Source organism: Mesoplodon mirus (assembly GCF_964341445.2).
Source record: "Mesoplodon mirus genome assembly, chromosome: 7".
NCBI classification, from domain to species: Eukaryota; Metazoa; Chordata; class Mammalia; order Artiodactyla; family Ziphiidae; genus Mesoplodon; species Mesoplodon mirus.
The window spans coordinates 3,757,176-3,777,200 of record NC_138983.1 but is presented as its reverse complement, the minus strand read 5'-3'; the positions used below and the strand labels follow the sequence as shown (position 1 = coordinate 3,777,200).

The following is a 20,025-nucleotide window of genomic DNA, read 5'->3' as shown; positions in this document are numbered from 1 at the left end:
GCCTGGAGCTGACATTCTAGACAAGGGGTGGGGGCAGACAAGAAATGAGACAATGAAGGGAATTATGCAGCGGATGAGGGGTGGGGTGAAATCTGAACAGAAAAACAGAGATGGATGGACAGGGTGTGGGGGGGAGGTAACAAGAGAGTGAGTGGATGAGCGAATGAATGAATGAATGTGTGAGTGAATGAATAAGTAAATGATGAATGAATGAGTGAATGACTGAGTGGGTAAATCATGGGTGAATGAATGAATGATGGGTGAGTGAATGAATGAAAGAATGTGTGAGAGAATGAATAAGTGAATGAATGAATGAGTGAATGAATGAGTGAGTAAATCATGGATGAGTGAATGGACGATGGGTGAGTGAATGAATGAATGAATGTGTGAGTGAATGAATGACCCCCCAACCAGCCCAGGCAGTGCTATCAGAAGAGCCGGGGGCCAAGAGTCCTCCAGGCAGGCAGCTGGGTAAGATGCCCCACCCCATGCACTGGGCTGACATCTCAGGCAGCATCTGCTCCCGTGCTCCATGGTGGGGCAGACAGCCCGCGTTTGCTGAACCTAACACTTAGCACAGGGACCCTTGGAGGATGCCCTCAGGTGGACCAGGTGGCTGCCCTCTGGGTCTCCAAATAGAGAGCTCTTTCACCTCCTCCACTCAAAAGCCTCTGTGACCAGCTGTGTAATCATATAAGCTTTGTAATTAAAGACTAAACTTTGTCAAAATATTTTAGGAACGTGTCTCCAATTGGCCCTAAGCAAAGGTGGTTTTCTCTAAATTGGTGCTGTACAGATAAAAATCTGATAAACTGGCCATTTTCCCTCAAACAGTAAAAAGGGTACCATGTAACCCTGCAGGTTATATGGTATGTCAGAGTTTTTAATAATAGTTTCCCTTTTCCTGGTGATAAAACTAATTTGTGTTCACTGCAGAAATCTTAGAAGACACAGAGAAATGTAAAGCAGAAAATGAAAGCCATCCAATATAGTTTTCCTACATAATAAGAAAAGGCTTTGTAGCTAACCTGTTCAGTATCTCGCCCCTGACCACAGGCAGATCTGATCCTTGAAATAGGGCTTGTCTGAATTAAGATGTGCTGGGTACGTATAAAATACACATTAGATTTCAAATTGTTATAGGGTAAAAAGAATGTCAACTAGCTCGTCGATAATTTTTTTATTGATCACGTGTTGAAGAGATAACATTTTATAGAATAAGCTACATAAAATACGTTATCGATTTCCCTTGACGATTTTTATTCTTGTAATGTGGCTATTTCAGCATCGCAAATTACCAGAGGCTCACATCACGCTCCTATTGGACAGTGCTGTTCCGTAGGGGCCAAGAACCCACTCCTTTAGTACACCAGAAAGCTCCATTGGAGGATGAGGTCCAAGGTCCCAAACCTGGAGGAGGTTCGTAGTTCTGACCCCCAGCACCGGGGCAGGGAGAGCCAGTGCCTTGTTGGTGAGGCTTCTGGTTCATCAGCTCATTCACGCCTCCCAAAAACATTGGGTCATTGCTTTGGGCTGGGTGTCCAGCCAGGCAGGCCCCAGAACACAGGATGCAGTGAGCTTGCACCCGAGAGAAGCTTGCAGCCCAGCAGCTTGGCTGCAGGACGGAGACCCAGGACCTAGCAGAGGCCTGACACAAAACAGAAGCTCTGCACTGAATGATACACACATGAAGGCACAACCACATGAACAGCAAGGTTTCCAGGGAAAGGCCATTCGTGGCCTCACAAAAACCCAGAAGATCTTTTATTCCAGCCCTGGGGTCTCACAGGAAAGCATCAGGGTCTTCCCATAAAGATACCAAAGCCTGGTCCTCTGTCCAAGGATTTCTGGTTTTGCTTGATCTTTGGGGAAGTTGTGTGAGGTCACACTGAGTGGTCCAAGAGGATGAGCTCTGGAGGGAGACCCAGGTCACCGACCTAGGCTGTGACGTCAGGGTCCAACCTCCCGCGAGATGGGTCTTTAGGGAAATAAAGGGTTGTGTGTGGCCACTGACCCCAGGACAGCAATAATGCACACGTGATGCACTCCAAAACACACGCATGCGTGCATGGGGAGGATGCAGTCGGTTGGGCTGTGCGGGCGAGAGCGGTTGCTCCTGTTCACACATTTCAAGGGCATGGGGCGAGCTCCATCCCAGCTCCGCAGCCTGGGGGCCTCACGCCACCTTCAGCCTGGAGCACCTGGCTCTTATCTCTCAGCAGCTCCATGATCTGGAAGGCTCTGCCTGGTGTGGTGTGAGCCCAGATGAAGGCGATCTGTGCGTGGGACTTGGAAATCCTTTGTTCTCTTGGGGAGTGCTGAGAGGCTACTACTCAGAGCAAGGCAGGCTGAAACTCTGCTATTCTTTCAAGACCCAAGACGAAGCGTTAGACCCCCAGGCAGGGCTTTCATTTTGAGAAGCGGGCAGCCAGCACGCTGTGATCGGACTCTCCACCCTCTGCTGGGCAGGGTGGTCCAGAGGCTGTCTCGGCTGCATCCTGCATCCCATCCCCGGTGGGCAGGATTTCTGGTGCCCAAGTGTCTGTCATCATGGGAATGAATATCATGATTCCTGTAGGGTTGCTGGGGAGGAGGGAGCAGCCACTGGAGACTCAGTCTGGACTTCTCCCCAAACCTCCAAAGAAAGGAGCTTGGCCGGGGGTGGGGGGTGGGGGTGACATCTGTGTGAATCCACTTGCAAATGGTTGTAATCACTATAAGAATTCGAGTTACTATTTGTGGAGAACTTAGCACGGTGCTGGCTTGTAGTAAACGCTGCCCCACTGCTTGTTAAATAAATAAACATAAACAGGGAAATCTATATTGTGCCAAAGATGGGACGGGGGTGCGGGTTAAGAGTGGAGAAATAAAGTAGGAGGAGACGTGAGGAAGATGGAGCAGAAATGGGCCTGAGTGCCTGGATGGAGCCAGCAGAACAGAGATGAGTCATGCCAACTGACTCAGGCCAGAAGGGCTTCCAGGAGGAAGTGACGGGCTGGGTTCTAACTTACCCTGGGCATGTTTTTAGAGTTCCTAGGAATTCTCAGAAGGCGGGCCTTGGGTTAACAAAACACATAAAACATCTGAAAACCCTCTGATGGAAACAACACCCATGGATTCTGTGGGGGTGGGGGAAGTCCCCCAGACAGAGCTTCATGCTTTGGTTACATTCCAGAACTGTGGGCTGGCAGTTTCCGCGCCCAAGGAATCTCCCATCCAGCTGCAGCTTGCCAGCTTCTGCTCAGAGCTCTGATATCATTCGAAGGAAGGAAATGACAGGGGTCCAGTCTCCCACCCACCGTATCTCAGCTATAAATTCTCCAGGCACATCTTCCCTGGGGATAATTACACCCTGAGTCGCTTTTAGCATGTTAGGTCATATACCTGTGGGGTGTTCGTTTTTTTCCTACAGGGGCTGCCCACCAGATACTCGAAGGGGGCGCCGAGCCAGCGGGGGATGGGTCGCCATTGGCGCTCATAATTGCCCTGAGTCATGAGCCGATCACTTCTTCTGCACTCCTGTCCCCACCCAGGCTGCCCGTGAGTCAACGGCATTTATTTAGCACCTTTGAGTGCAGAGATCTGTCCTGGGGAGAAGGCTGCCCCGTGCAGGGGTGGCCAGAACGAGGGACAGAGCAACCTGGTGTGTCCTGGGCTGTGCCAGCCCCTCCACCAACTGAGAGCAGCCCTGGGGGGGCATCTGTGTATTTTGTAAAAACAAATCATAACTCCCACCTCGTGTATCTCTAATAAAAAGCCAAGTACCTCTCCAGGCCTCCATTCCCATCAGAGAAATGGGGGTGGTAAGATCAGTCTCCTGGGTCTTCCTTGCAGCCTGGGAACAGGGTTCTCAACAGGGAGGGGTTTTGCCCCCAGGGGACGCCTAACAATGTCTGGTGATGTGTTTGGTTGTCACACTGGGAGGGAGATGGTGCTACTGGCATCTACTGGGAGGAAGTCAGGGATGCTGCTGAGCATCTCACGGGGTGCAGGATGGCCCCAGGACAAATTACAATCCAGCGCCAGATGTCGAGCCAAGGTGAAAGCCCTGCTGGAGAGTGCCATATCAGAGAGACCCTTGTGGGAATAATCCCTGCCCCGGCTCACTATAGCCTCAGTCTGCTCCCTGTGTAAAGCTTGGTTTGCTCTCCTGGTGAGGCTCAGACCGGTGCCACTAAGCAGGAACAGTGCCAGACGTTCTTTCTTTCTCGTGCACAATGCCAAGGAGATGAAACTGACGTTGCAAAGAAAACACCACTGGAAAGGGCCCCCTCCTGAGCCACTTACAAAGGAGGCATTCACCCGGGAGCATGCTCAGCCTCCTCTCCTGCGCCCCTTGTCACTCTGTGCTTGTATGCCTGGTGACTATTAAAATGTCAGCAGAGACGAAAGTGCCTAACGGTGGGTCACATCACAATGACACGAAAAGGCAACACGGTGGCAGAAAAGGGTGAGCCGTGAGGCCCATAACTTCCCATAATAAAAGATACCACTTAAACTAATGAGACCGGTTTTTACTAATTCATGAGCGGGGAATTAATCCTTCTGGTGAAATCAGCCCCTTTGGATCTTTAACAGTGAGAATCACTGAGTCAAAAAGAAGAAAATGCAAAATTAATGCAACAGTTTATCTAGAGGATCTGTTTATAAGCAGTTAGCGATTCAGAGTAGAGACGGAATCCCAACATCATGGCCCGTGAGACACTGTAAGGCAGGGAACCCAGGAGGTGAAATCATCACCAGAACAAAAGGGACCCTTTAAGGGACCCTCTAACTTAAGAGATATCTCAACTAGAAGCATCCCATTCCTCCTTCCTGATTTGGTGGGAATGTTTTTACTACTTGTTGGTCCCTGGAATCCCAAGACCCAAGAACCGTGCCCCCCCAACCCCGGCCCAGGCCATAAGTAGCCCGGGGATGGAATTGATCCCAGCTGGCCCATCCTTGCACCTGCTCTGTGCAGAGGCCACCCTGCATTTCCCCTCCCCTTGATGAAGCATTTCTACACCGTCCACCTCAGAAGATTAGGGGAGGGGGCGAGAGGAAGCAGATGCAGGGAGTGGGGCAAAGCAAGGAAATCAACTGTATGTGGCAAAGAAAGTGATGCTTTACAGGCAAGCAGATGTCTTGAACCTGGCTAAGGCATGAATCACAGAAACAAGTGCAGAAACACAGCTTTTGGGGCAAAGCCAGAGGGGGCGCTGTCTCCGGAGGAGGTTGGGAGCTGCCAAGCCTGAAAGACTGTCCCCCACCCTGCAGCCCCCAGAAGGGCTCAGGCACAAAACCCCCAGGCCTCCTGGGGTCAGCAGTCAAGTGTCACCGCCCAAATGTTTGGAAATGCCAACATACCCAGAATTGAGGAATTACATTTTTCCTCTTTTCTTCACAAATTATATCTCGTAGACATCGGCAAGACCCTTTGCCACTTGAAAATAAATTTAGAAAGATCATACATTAGGGTTACACAATCTTGGTTGTTTACCAACACGGATAAGAGAATGAAGTTACATAATCTTGCGTGTGTGTGTGTGTGTGTGTGTGTGTGTGTGTGTGTGTGTGATTCTTCCCAGTCCTGAAAACTTCAACTTTTAAGGGCAAGATCTCCCTGGCATGGCAGAAACTGTGGAGGACTGTTTCCGGCCTTGGGCAGCCTAGCGCACTTCTCCAAACCTACTCTAGCTGTCCAAGGTGCAGACAAAGAGTCCTTTAGGGCCACTCAGCTCCCATTGGCAAGGCCAGCCCAAGGATGGAGTAACCTTCTTGCATTTCTCCAAGTTCAAGAAATTCATAAACTTGAGTCTAAATGGGGGAGGGAAGAAGGTCATGACAATGACAAGATGATAGTTTGTAGTAACAGTGGCGGCCACTGCCCAGCCTCCCCTGTGCCCGGCACTGAGCTGCAGCTTCACACACACTGGATGCTCACGGGAGAAGACGGAGTCTCTGTGAGGCTTAAGGAGCCTCGTCCAAGGTCACAGGGCTGGGAAGTGCCAGAGCGGGAACCCAACCCCATCCCATCTCCCCCACCCCATCCTGTCTGATCCCAGAATGCATTCTTGAAACCACAGCAGGCTGATGACATCATGACCTTAGAAGGCAGCTTTATAATCATTCTTTAGAATCATTTCTGTAGGCTCTGAATGTTCCTCAGTGGCCATTTGACAAGCAATTATTGAGCATCAACTGTATGAATCCACTGTAAAATGAGGTGGATTAAAGAAAGTGCATTAGTCAAGGTACAGGCAGGTTCTTGGGCCTCAGTGATTGGGCGAGAGGCAGTCCAGGATGACTTCTTGGAGGAGGTGGCATTTGGCACACACACCTTGAGGAACTAACGGCATGCAGAAGGGCAGAAAAACGGGAGACTTCATTCCCACTGGGCAGGGCTGCTAGCGTGGCCCCCGAGGGCTAAACCTCAGCATGGTTGCCCCCAGAGACCTGCGTCCCCCTCCTGCAGGGATGGAGGATTAAAAATGTCCTGAGGAGTGCCAGCTGTGTGCCCGAGCCCTGCTAGTCCTGGGAGGAGACCATCCAAGTCACCGTCCGTCCCTCAGGGAGGCTGCAGAGCATAATGGAGTGCAGGCAACTCTGCACGAGCTCCCCCCGCCCACACTTCCTTGGCCTCCGAAGTCCCCAGCCCCCTCTGCAAAAGGAGGACCAGGGTGTGGGGTTAAATGAGATGAACTGTGTCCCAGACTCTGCTCGTGCCTGGGCACAGAGTACTAAACATTCCATAAATGGGGGCTGCGGGCAACCTTAGGGGGCTCGGGGAGCTGGACAGGGCGGGCATGCAGAAAGCAGGGGAGGCTCCCCGGAGGAGGTGAGAGCTGAGTGACAGCCGGCCGGAGTCAGCCAGCGGGTGGGGCGGGAAGGGGCAGGGAGAGCATTCCTGACTTCAATCTCAGAAGCGTGTCTCCCTGCAAGGTGACCCCCAACTGAATTGTAAGGTAGGGGCGACTGAACCTTTCCTCCCTGACGTGAAACCCGGGCCACCAAGGGGCGCTTTCCCCGGATAAAAATAAAACTTGAAGGGGCCCGCAGGAATGGAATACTTTCTTCCTGTGTTTAAATTTCTACGGAAAATCTGACCCGCGTGGCCGCCGCCCCGGCCATAAGCGGGCGCATAGCGCGGATCATCTTTCTTGGAGGCAAAGGAAGCCGGCCGGCGTGTGGGTCCCGCGGGACCGGCAGGGTGGGCGCTCCTGCACCGCAGCGCGCGGGGCCGGGGCCGGGGCCGGCGCCGGCGCCGGGCGGCGCGGGCGGCGCGGGCGGCGGGCGGAGCGGGAGGCCCGGCCCCCCGCGAGCCAGCGCGCCGCGAACGCTGCCTGTCCGCTTGCAGAGGCCGCCGGGGCCGTGGATGGGGAGGGCGCGCCGCCCGGCGGTCCTGGCGCACAGGCGGCCGCGATGAGGGTCAACGAGAAGTACTCGACGCTCCCGGCCGCGGACCGCAGCGTCCACATCATCAACATCTGCGCCATCGAGGACATCGGCTACCTGCCGTCCGAGGGCACGGTGAGTGCGGGCGGCCGCGATCCGGCGGGAGGGCCGCGCACCTGCGCCGCGCCCCGGACGGGCGCGACTGGTGCGGGGGGAGAGGCGCCAGGTCCGCGGGGCTCGGGGCGCGTGGGGGGCGACCACCCGCGCGCCCGCCCCGGCCCCGCGTCCCAGCCCGCAGCCGCTTCGCCCGAGCGGGCCGCTGGGGCCCCGGGGGGGATAGCCGCCTCGCCCCGGGAGGGTGGCAGCCTCCAGGCCCCACCGCGCCGCCACCCTCCGGGGACCGACCTGTACGGGGCGCGGAGTCCCCGGGGCGGCGCGGGAGGCGGCGCGGGGTACGGCACGGGAGTTCCGCACACCCCGGGCAGCAGGCGGGCGCCGGTAGCTCGAGACTGACTTTCCGCGCTAGTCCCAGTCCCCAGCCCGGCGCTCGCGCCTGGCCTGGGTGGTAGCCGGGCCGCGTGGGCCAGCGCCTGGCCGACCACGTGGTTGGGTCCCCTGTCTGGGGTCCCCGGTACCCCTACCACTCTCTCTGGGGCGGGACCCAGCGGTCGCAAGGATCCCCGGAGGTCAGAATTCGCCCATGTGGGTTTTGGCTTAACGCTGGAACAAAGTTTGCCTGAAGGGGGAAGGGCTGAGACCAGCGCCCTCAGCCGGGGAGCCCCGCTGCCGCTCGTTCCGGGGCCAGAGAACAGACTCCCCTTTCTCCCCGGTGCCCACACAGCCACTGCCAAAGCCCCTCCCCAGGAGATGCGGAGGCCCCAGCCCCGTGTTTCCCTCTGACCAAGCCCAAGATTGCCCTAGACTGCCTCTCTAGCCTCGGCCGGAGTCCGGCCGGGCATCCAGGGAGGTGCCTGTGGGGTGCGGTCCGGGAAAGGCAGAGACCCTCCGGCCTTGCACCCCCTGAGGTCATGATTGGGCTCCTGTGGGCTATGGGGGTGTCTTCTACAGCTGGGCTTGCGCAGAAATGCTGGCAATGTTAGGGACCAGTGCTGGTGGTGACCTTGAAAGTTTAGGGTCATCATTTCAGCGCACACTGTGTGCCTGCTGCGTGCCAGGCCCTGTGGTATCCCGGATACCACCAGAGTGAACGAGCCGGGGAACCCCTCCCAGCTGGAGCTTAAGGAGCAGTGGTGGAAGTTACCCAAGACAGCGACAAGGGACGCTTCCAGAGCTATGGGCCAGCCGCTGTGTTAACTCATTTCACTCTCTCAGTAACCGTATGGGGTAGGTGTTACCACAGATGAAGAAACTGAGGCCAGGAGGGTGCAGATGACTGTCCCATGTCACCCACCAGCTGGGAGGAGAGCTAGGAAGGGCGAAGACACAGAGGCAGGTGACCACGGACAGCCTGTTGGAGGGATGAGCATTCTGGAGGAGAAGGGGCCAGTTATACCCATAATGGGGTGGGGTGGGGCCTTTCACACTAGGAAATCACATATTTGAAAACCCAGAGGTGGGAATGAGGGGGACACCGGTTAGGAGGCATGAGGTAGAGGTGGCAGCTAAGGAAATGGAGAGAAACAGACATTCCAAGGTAGACCAGATTGAACTTGAGAATGAATGGGCTGTGAAATTAAAAATGGAGGGCTTCCCTGATGGCGCAGTGGTTGAGAGTCCGCCTGCTGGTGCAGGGGACACGTGTTCGTGCCCCAGTCCAGGAAGATCCCACATGCCGCGGAGCGGCTGGGCCCGTGAGCCATGGCCGCTGAGCCTGCACGTCCAGAGCCTGTGCTCCACTACGGGAGAGGCCACACCAGTGAGAGACCCACGTACCGCAAAAAAAAAAAAAAAAAATGGAGTCCTTAATAAATGGCCCCTGGGTTCTGGAATTTAGTTCAGGGACCCGTTGTCTATCCCAATCCAGAAATTCTGGGCTCCCCCAAACTCTGGTGAGGGCCACAAAGTCTGCAAGGAGGCAGCTCGGCTCTTCTTTCAAGCTTCTCACAGCCCAGAACCAAGCAGACAAGCCCAGAGGAGACTAGTGACTTATTTTGCACACAGCTCTTACGGTGGGGAGGCTTCAGGTATGACGGGCTTGGAAGGCTGTGAATCAGGAGCACGTGTCTGCAGGAAGGAGGGCTGAGCAGCGTCCCACCAGAGAAATGGCCACAGACAAGCTGGAAGCAGTGGCTCTAGGAGCTGGGGACCTATCTGTGCAGGGCAGGCAGTGTGCCGGGGAGAGCCTCCAAGGGCATCCCCAGCACAGCTCAAGCCAATAGTTGTTGCTCAGTCATTACTTTGAGTCACCCAGCGAAGGTGGCTCTGTGCAGGCAAAGGCCAGAGGGCGGGGACTGCATTTCAGAAAGTTCCTAGCCAGTTCCCAGATATGCGTCGCATACTTGGGGTGTCAACATCATTTAAATCGGCCATCAGAATACGCCCCTCCCAGGCAGGCTGTGGTTTCCAGCCCCTCTCTCTGTGCCTCTCCTCCCTCTGTCATTCCCAAGTTCAAGGGTAAAAGTCATTTCGTTGTTTCTGTAAAAAGGTGTGTAAGAGATGACTCAAAAGCTAGAGTCCAGGTTGGGTGCAGTTTATTTCTTTAAGTTTTCTTTATGTTAATCTTTGAGTGTTTCTACTTTCTTCCTTCAAACTGACGGCTGTCAGTGGCCCGGGATCTGTGTCCCAACAAGCCCAGACACCCCAGGGACAGGCACCCGATGCTGGCATCTGCCTGCCTTCAAGATAAGGCATCCTCTTTATCTGCTGTTGGAGATGATCTGTTTATAGATCACGGAATTCGCCCAGTAATCATAAATTGATATGCAGTGTGAGTGATTTAATCTAAATTTTTTTGGAATAAAAGTGTTTAAGAGTGATGTTCCCTTCGGAGTTGAAATTCAAAGAGTCCCGAAATGGAAAGAAATTTTGCAGGTCACCGATTTCATTTTCCCCATGAAATGGAAAAAGTGAATACAGTAGATTCCCTTAGAATGATCATTGAGACTCGCCCTGACTTGGGCTATTTCACCCAAATGTGTGAATTCAGTTCCTGGAGCTCCAAACTCCAGGTAAGAAGCCAAATTAAAGACTGCACTGGATCCTGGATATTGAGAACAGACTTGTGGCTGCCAAGGGGGAGGGGTTTGGGGAGGGATGGAGTGGGAGGCTGGGGTTAGCAGATGTAAGCTATTACATATAGGATGGAAAAACAACAAGATCCTACCGTATAGCACGGGGAACTATATTCAATATCCTATGATAAACCATAATGGAAAAGAATATTTTTAAAAAGAATGTATATACATATATATATATATATCTGAATCACTTTGTTGTACAGCAGAAATTAACACAACATTGTAAATCAACTATACGTCAATAAAGAATAAATAAATATAAAGAAAGAATGCACTGGGTCACAGCCCAGCGACCAAGGTGTGGATACAGGGCTCCGTTCTCCTCTTCTGCCCTTTTCTAAGAGTCTGGGGAGGAAGTTTGCAGAGACAGGTAGACTGCCCTCTCGCTGTTTGTAGTATTTGGGTCAGGGCACACCTGCTGTGAAGGGGACTTTTGGCCCCTGACCTCTTCCCACGTAACCTCAGACAGCCATCTTTCTACCTTCCTTGGGACAGCTCAGGGGTTCATCTTCAAAATACGTTCAGTTCTCCCATCACACTTGGTCCTCACAAGAATCCTGTGACCTAAGTAGAGGAGATGTTTTGCAGATGGAAAAACTGAGGCTCGGAGCTGGGGGGTGTGGTGTTTAAGCTCTGATCTGGCTGGGTCTCAGCTTCGGTGTCCTTGATCTGGTGGCCCCTGCCAGTAGCAGCGTGCAAACCCCACACCTCTGTCATTCATTCCCCCATGCATGCGTTCATTCCAGAACCGTGCGTTCGGTGCCGAGCATTAAAAAGATGAATGAGAAATCCCTCGCCCTTAGCAAAAGTGCACCAAGAGGTCACTGTCCCTTTTCTAAGGATACAGAAAGGACATTCTGAAGCTTTCCCAAGCCTTTGAATTGGGAAGTTAGGCATTCAGTCTAACCCATATCGCCCACTGCAAGTTAGATCTTTGCCTTCTTGTCCTGTTCTGCACAAGAAAAGCAACCACTCTGACTCCATGGAAGGACCCCAAAAAGTCACATGGCCACCCTGACAGCCTCTGTGATCCTCGCTGTGCATCTACCTCCCCAGCTCCCTCTAAGCCCAGCCCAGAATTGCTCTCCAAACCCTGCGGGCCTACCAGCCTGTGCTGAATGTACTAGGAAGAGAGCCCCTACTTTCTGTTTGAAGATTGCGCGCCCCTTACACTTATTCAGGTAGGATCATCCCCAATTTTTACAACCAAGATGCAAACAGACAAAGCAACTTGCCCAGGATCACACAACAGATTAGTGACGGGGCCAGGCCTTGGGGGAGGATCTGGGACCCTCACAGCCGTGCTTGGTTCTGCCTCTTGCTGGACCTGGCAGTGCAACCAACTCCCTTTTCCACTGCCACCACCTTTAACCTGTGGTCCGCTTCGACCATGAGATTATGTTTTCCTGTCCTCCCCCAGTCCTTTACTTGTGCCATGTCTCAGTTCCCAATTAGAGCAAATTTCTGTTGAGGGTTCACCGTATCCCAGGCCCTGTTGTAAACCCTTTACATATATTAACATGTTTAATCCTTCCAACAACCCTTCGAGGGAAGTCATATTAGTTGAGGGAGGTCTGTTTATTCCCTCTGGCCCTCATTTTACAAAGAGATCAGAGGGACAAAGATATTACGCTACGTGCCTAGGGGTAACACAGCTAGAAGTGGCAGAGCTGGTCTTCAGATGGAAGCAAAGGACACCCATTCTTGTCTGGCCTCCATGCTACCACTCCCCCCAATGGCACGAGATGTTTAGGGGATGTTTATATGCTCCGCAGACTGTCAGACTCTGAGGGTCCTCGATCAGGCCCCAGTGGATGGATGGGCATTCAGTTTTGAACCTGGTAACATTTTCTTGTCTTGTGTTGGTGGGGAATTCTCTCCTTACGTTAATTTCCCTGCTCTCTGACTTGATGGGGGTCACTCTGAATTTCCTTCCCATTCACTAAGGACTCATTGGTCCACTTTGCTCAGTACCAGCCATTATTCCAGCCAAGCAGAAGCATTTCTGGGACCCAGACCAGGTGCTGAGCCCGCTGTGTGTGCAGCAGGTTGTGGAGGGAATTGCGTTAGGGACAGTTCCTGGCCCAGCCCCCGGTGTCCTGCCAGCCTGCTGAGGGGCCTCCGTGAGTTAGGAGCTTATGTATGGCCGGCTCCGAGGCAGTCCCAGGACATGAGATCCGGAGAGGTCAGGGACCTCAGATCACAGAGGACAGGGGGTTTGTCAGTGCTGGGGAAGCTGGGGAGAACTACGAAGGACAGAGGAGGAAGGGAAGGCGTGCAGGTGGGGAGCACAGCACGTGCCAAGGCAGGGAGGAGGGGATGAGATGTCCTGGCTCCGGTGTATGCCGGGGTGCGGCGTGGGAGAGGAAGCTGGTGAGACGTGTTGCAGGCAGGAGACAAGGATGACCACTCCAGCCCTCGAGAGCGGCACACGGCCCCTGGCTCAGCTCAGAAGATCCGCGTTCCCCGTCTGGAAAATAGGGATGAACCCCTTGTAGAGATGCTGAGAGTCTGGAGTGCCCAGGATGCTGACGGCAGGCGGTGTGCCCTGCCCGCCCAGAGCCCACGTGTCCACCTGGCTCTGACCACCTCCCATGCTCTTGCCCTGCCCGTCAGCAGCAGCGTTATTCCCCAGCGCTAGCCAGCATCTTCCACGTTCCCCCCAGGCAGCCTTCGGGTCTGGCTTTTCTGCCCACTCCCCTGCGAGGAGAGGAACCACCTTTAGCGGCCAGCTCCCCGTGACGCTGCATTTCCCTGCCCTTCCTGATATAATCCGGGAGAAGGAGCACCTGCCTTCACACCGGGATGGAGGGCAGGGAGGCGAGATGGGCCCGGGATGCCTGTCCCAGGAGTTAGAGGGAGAGTCCACCCAGCCTAGACGTTCTTTTACTCAGTCCCCCTGGCTGCCAGTGGGGGCGGCTTCTATTATCCACCCACTTTACAGAGGCGGAAACCGAGGCCCAGAGAGGGTAGAGTATTCCCCCAGGACTCGTAGCTGGAGAGGGACCAAGCCTGGACTTACCTGAGGCCTCTCACTGCCCAAAGCTCCACTCCACCCTCACCTGACCTGTGGTTCCAGGAGCAGTGAGGGTGGAAGTGCAGCTCAGCTGAGCGGCTACACCCATCCTAACAGTGTCCAGTGGAGCAGGCCACTGGGGGTCCGCCGGGGAGCAAGGGCCAGATCGCTTCGCCCGCATGAGCCCCAACTTCCTCCGGGTCAAGTAGCCCTAATTATAGTGGCCCTCACGCGGGGATTCCATGAAAGAATGTGCCCCATGCTGAGAAATAGTGTCACCCCAAGTCCCTGTCACTGTTGAGGAGGGGCGCCCTGGGTGTGCAGACAGGATTCCAGGCTGGGCTCAGCCCGCCTGCACTGTCACCTCGGGCGCCCCTCACCCCACCGGACCTCAGTTTCCCCTGACAAATTGTGATAAACAACTCTTTCCCGCCTCTCCTGCAACATGACCCACCAAAGACGCTGGGGTGGTCCATGGTCTCTGTCCTGGGCCGGGGGGGTGGGGCTGGGCCTCCCTCCTCCCACCCAGGCCCCCAGCTCTCCCAGCATCAGCTGCCCGCCTGGGTGTGGGCCTGGCTCCTTAGCCCTGGTGCAGCTCCGAAGACTCTGAATGGTGCAGAGTTGCTCGTATGGCCTCTTCCCAGCATGATTTTATTTATTTTCTCTTATTCCTGAAGACCAGCTTGCAGCAGAACCTAATACCCTCAATAACCAGCCAAATCCCACGGGGATGCTAGAGATGCGGGTATGGCTTTAGCAGAAGCCACGCACCGTGGCACCTGGACTTTGAATCCTCCACCCCAGGCGGGCTCCCGCCTCGCCTCCTTGGCCCCCTGGAGTCCTTCAGGCAGATAAGGACACCGAGGCAGGACTGTATGTGCAGCGACCCACCCTGAATCTCGCCACTACCGGCCCCCGCCCTCCCTCCCCCACCTCGCTCTGGCCCCTGAGACCACGCCCCAGGCAAACTGCGGCCTGGGAGTTGACTTGGGAGAGTCAGACTAACACAGTGGTTGCCTGGACCCGACCACACAGCTAATCAGTGGCAGAGCCGGGCCAGGCGAGGGCCAGTACGGTCCCGCAGCCACCTTGACACGACATTGCCACGCCTGCTGGCCATCAGAGGTCGCGATGTGCAGAACCTGAGCTCAGCTCTGCTCTGCCTGGGACCCTGTGGGCCTGTGCGAAGAGCACCCCCCGGGGGGTTGGCCGTGCAGATTTCACATCCCATTCCAGCCGCCTGGTCCCTCCCAGGCAACCTGAGCTCACTAGGGAGAGGCGGGAGGCCTTCGCGTGTGAGCATCCAGCCTGGCATCTTCAAGTGCCGGGAGCAGCGACGTCTCTTGAATGTCAGCTCCTTGAAGGCAGGGCCTTCTGCAGTGTTCTCAGCCGTCCGGGCCCCTAGTGATCAGAGGGTACGAGTGGAAAGCGTTGGGGAGGGCAAGCGGGTGGCCAGTTGTCTTGGAAACGTGCTCCCCTCCGAAGGCCCGTCCCTGAGCCCTTGACGGAGAGTGACTTTCGTCTTCTCCCCCCGCAGCTGCTGAATTCCTTGTCCGTGGACCCCGATGCTGAGTGCAAGTATGGCCTGTACTTCAGGGACGGCAAGCGCAAGGTGGACCACGTCCTGGTGTACCATCACAAGAGGGCCTCAGGCAGCAGGACCCTGGCCAGGCGGGTCCAGCACAGCGACGCCGGCCTGGCCGCCCGCAGTGCCCGGCAGGACCAGCCCCTGCCCGGGAAGGCAGGCCCCGTGGGTGCGGGCGAGCCCGAGCCCCCGCTGGACTACCACGAGGATGACAAGCGCTTCCGCCGGGATGAATACGAGGGCAACCTGATGGAGGCGGGCCTGGAGCTGGAGCGGGACGAGGACGTAACTATCCCCTTCTCCGGGGCGGGCGGGAAGGTCCTTCTACAGTCACCTGTTCTTAGAAAAGGGCCGAGGCCAACGCCCTTCTGGTCGAGTGTGGGGAGCGAGAACCAACGCCCTTCCCACATCTGCCCCAGGGAGGGGCTGGCCTTCTCGGTAATGACCTCGGGGGTTAAGGCATTTCCTGCTCTGGTCAGTTCCTCCCCTGGGAAGATGGGCAGATAACCGTTTCACGGGCGGAGGACGAAGGTCTCCTAGGAGTCTCCCTGGCGCTTGACCTTGGCTTCTCGGGCCTCGGTTTCTCAATCTGTCAAAGGGGGAGATTGGCCTGGCTGATCCCCGGGGCCCCCAGCGCACTGAAATCTGTGACCATAACACTGGTTTCCAGAGCTTCTCTCCTTGGCAAAGCCTGAGAGTCTTTCTAAGGGAAGTTTTCTGGGGAGAGTAAAAGGTCGGCCGCCCGGCCAGCTGGCTGCCCCAGTGGCAGAAGTCATGGCACTGCACGGAGAGTTGACCTTGGCGGCCTGGGGACAGCGGGACGGCCCCCTCAACTTCTCAGCGGGTTTGCTGATGCTCCCCAGACAACTCCTTAACCTCTCTGTGCACGGTGGGCCAGGGAGTATTTCTTCTATGAACAGTGGGGGTCAGACCTCTAGCCCGCAGGAACTGTCGCTGTGCAGATTAACCAAGAATCATCCAAAGTCTCTACAACATATTAGGAGCAGAAAAAGTAGCCAGCAGGTTGACTTAGGGACCCCTGAGTCTGTCGTGAATGTTTAAAATAGAAGTTGGTATTAGCTTTGCTATTTTCCTCAGTGAGAACCACCGCGTCCTTAAATAGTGAATGCTTTGGGTCTGGTGATAAGAAGGCTTTTGGGGTACCTAGAATAGAAAGCTACAATAGCGGAGCCGGTGTGAATGCTGTTTCACAAGATTATGTGACTTCCCCTGAAAGCAACCAAATATGCTCAGCGGGCCTCATTCTAACTTGACCTGGTTGGTGGTAGAGGCATCTTGCTCTCAACGGGCACCACCCCTCTGGGTGAGGCTTTGGCTGCCGGCAGGTGTTGGTGAGTTCTGGCTGTAGGGTTGGTTCCCCCTGGAGTTGCGAGGGTGCGAGGGGCCTTAAAACGCTTTGATGATCAGGAAGCAAAGGTTGGATCCTGACCGGGTGGCAGAGAGCCTGTCTCCCTGACTTTGAGGGCCGCAGCTGCAGACAGGCCTGTGCTGGTCCTTTGGAGGTTTCTGTCTCACTTTGTCTTAGACCTGAGCTGAGGCCGCTCGGGAGAGAGAACAGTCATTCACGCTGATTTTTCCCAGTCCCGCCGGGCCAGCCCCATGGCCTTTTGTCAAAACAATACTGCTACTATACAGGCTTGACTTCAGAGTGTCCTTTATAACTGGAGGAACAAATGGCCTCCGTTGGAGGCAGGGGAGGCTGGAGGGAGGCTGGTGGCAGAGGCGTCTCCTGGGAGCTGTGATCTTGGGCTCAGTCACCGAGAGATTTACTCTCTCTCACTTGCCTGACTACAGCTCTGAAATCTCATGTTTGAAAGGACATCCCTGACCCCTGGATCTGGTAATTCACTCTCCCTCTCCGGGCCAGATCCCAGACCTTCTACCTGTCCTTTGCAAGACTTATTAAGCTTCCCCATCTGTCAAACACATAACAATCGTGTTTACATCACTGGATTGTCATAGAGTACTTAACTCAGAGTCTGGCAGTCAGGGAATTCTCATTGGCTGATGTGAATATTCAATCATATATTTTTGCTCATATGGAAATGGAATGGCCGTGCTCATGAAGGAGAGAAGAAAGAACCTTTCCAAGTCCAATTAAATACTACACCACACATATCTTTTTAAAAACTCCTTGACTTTGAAATAAATAGCAAATGTAAAGACATTGATTATGGCCCCCCAAAAAGACTGAATTGTCCCAATAAGTGATGAGGATTCTGCACCCAATTCCAACACATATGGGTTGTTTTCCCCATGCCACTCAGCACTTCTCCGACACCAGCTGGATGTCCTACAACTTAACTCAGTTTGGACACTACCCATCTGGAGGTAGCATCAGACCCCAAGGTTAAGGGCTCTACAAGGCCACCCACCCCCGACCAGCCGTCATTTGCAAGCCCAAGTTGTCACCTGTGCTCTGACCCACTGGCTACAGTTCAGAGGTTCTAAGGACTTTGGGTTCGATTAATTTGCTAGAGCAACACACAGAACTCAGAGAAGCATGTTACTTACTAGATCACTGGTTTATTATAAAAGGAAATAACTCAGGAACAGCCAGATGGAAGAGATGCACAGGGCAAGGTGTGAGGGAAGGGCGTGGAGCTCCCATGCTTTCTGAGCACCATTCTCCCCAAATTGGCACGTGTTCACCAATCCAGAAGCTCTCCAGACCCTGTCCTTTTGAGTCTTTATAGAAGAGTCATTACACAGGCACGATTGATTAGATCACTGGCCACTGGCGGTTGATTCATCCTGCAGCCCTTCTCACCTGCCCAGACATCCGGGGAGGGACCAGAAGTTCCAACCCTCTAACTACGTGGTTGGTTCCCCTGGCAACCAGACCCCATCCTTTGGAAAGGAGGTTCTTTCCAAAAAGTCACCTAACAAGAGACACCGTTATTGCTCTCCCCACTTAGGAAATTCCTAGAGTTTTAGGAACTCTGTGCCAGGACCGGGGAACAAAGACTGAGCATTTATTTCTTATTACAAATCACAAGATCACAGTGACCCACAATTTCATTGATAATTTAGCTCTAGAGCTTAAGAAGCTTTTCCAGCAGTTGATTGGGTCTTTTGTTTTTTTAACATCTTTATTGGAGTATAATTGCTTTACAGTGTTGTGTTAGTTTCTGCTGTATAACAAAGTGAATCAGCTATACATATACATACATCCCTATATCTCCTCCCTCTTGCGTCTACCTCCCACCCTCCCCATCCCACCCCTCTAGGTGGTCACAAAGCACCAAGCTGATCTCCCTGTGCTATGCAGCTGCTTCCCACTAACTATCCATTTTATATTTGGTAGTGTATATATGTCAATGTTACTCTCTCATTTTGTCCCAGCTTACCCTTCCCCCTCCCCGTGTCCTCAAGTCCATTCTCTACATCTGTGTCTTTATTCCTGTCCTGCCCTTAGGTTCATTAGAACCTTTTTTTTTTTTTTCAGATTCCATATATATGTGTTAGCATATGGTATTTGTTTTTCTCTTTCTGACTTACTTCACTCTGTATGACAGACTCTAGGTCCATCCACCTCACTACAAATAACTCAATTTTGTTTCTTTTTATGGCTGAGTAACATTCCATTGTATATATGTGCCACATCTTCTTTATCCATTCATCTGTCAATGAACACTTAACGTTGCTTCCATGTCCTGGCTATTGTAAATAGAGCTGCAGTGAACATTTTGGTACATGACTCTTTTTGAATTATGGTTTTCTCGGGGTATATGCCAGTAGTGGGATTGCTGGGTCATATGGTAGTTCTATTTTTAGTTTTTTAAGGAACCTCCATATTGTTCTCCATAGTGGCTGTATCAATTTACATTCCCACGAACAATGCAAGAGGTTTCCCTTTTCTCCACACCCTCTCCAGCATTTATTGTTTGTAAATTATTTGATGATGGCCATTCTGACTGGTGTGAGGTAGTTTTGATTTGCATTTCTCTAATGATTAGTGATGTTGAGCATCCTTTCATGTGTTTGTTGGTGAACTGTATATCTTCTTTGGAGAAATGTCTATTTAGGTCTTCTGCCCATTTTTGGATTGGATTGTTTGTTTGTTTTTTTGATATTGAGCTGCATGAGCTGCTTGTATATTTTGAAGGTTAATCCTTTGTCAGTTGCTTTGTTTGCAAATATTTTCTCCCATTCTGAGGGCTGTCTTTTTGTCTTTTTTATGGTTTCCTTTACTGTGCAAAAGCTTTTAAGTTTCATCAGGTCCCATTTGTTTATTTTTGGTTTTATTTCCATTTCTCTAGGAAGTGGGTCAAAAAGGATCTTGTTGTGATTTATGTCAGAGTGTTCTGCCTGTTTTCCTCTAAGAGTTTCATAGTGTCTGGCCTTACATTTAGGTCTTTAGTCCATTTTGAGTTTATTTTTGTGTATTGTGTTAGGAAGTGTTCTAATTTCATTCTTTTACACGTAGCTGTGCAGTTTTCCCAGCACCACTTATTGAAGAGGCTGTCTTTTCTCCATTGTATACTCTTGCCTCCTTTATCAAAGGTAAGGTGACCATATGTGTGTGGGTTTATCTCTGGGCTTTCTGTCCTATTCCATTGAGCTATATTTCTGTTTTTGTGCCAGTACCATACTGTCTTGATTACTGTAGCTTTGTAGTATAGTCTGAAGTCTGGGAGCCTGATTCCTCCAGCTACGTTTTTCTTCCTCAAGATTGCTTTGGCTATTCAGGGTCTTTTGTGTTTCCATACAAATTGTGAAATTTTTTGTTCTAGTTTTGTGAAAAATGCCATTGGTAGTTTGATTGGGATTGCATTGAATCTGTAGATTGCTTTGGGTAGTATAGTCATTTTCACAATGTTGATTCT

General features: G+C 53.0%; 1 protein-coding gene across 1 annotated transcript in view; it reads left to right on the top strand.

The window, feature by feature from the left end:
* Nucleotides 1-20,025, top strand: part of ANO1 (anoctamin 1) — a 165,137-nt gene that overhangs the window by 66,851 nt on the left and 78,261 nt on the right. Inside the window, exons 2-3 of the mRNA XM_082627806.1 lie at nucleotides 7,340-7,512; nucleotides 15,128-15,460. Coding sequence (XP_082483932.1) covers nucleotides 7,340-7,512; nucleotides 15,128-15,460 — 506 coding nt within the window. The remainder of the gene's footprint in view (nucleotides 1-7,339; nucleotides 7,513-15,127; nucleotides 15,461-20,025) is intronic.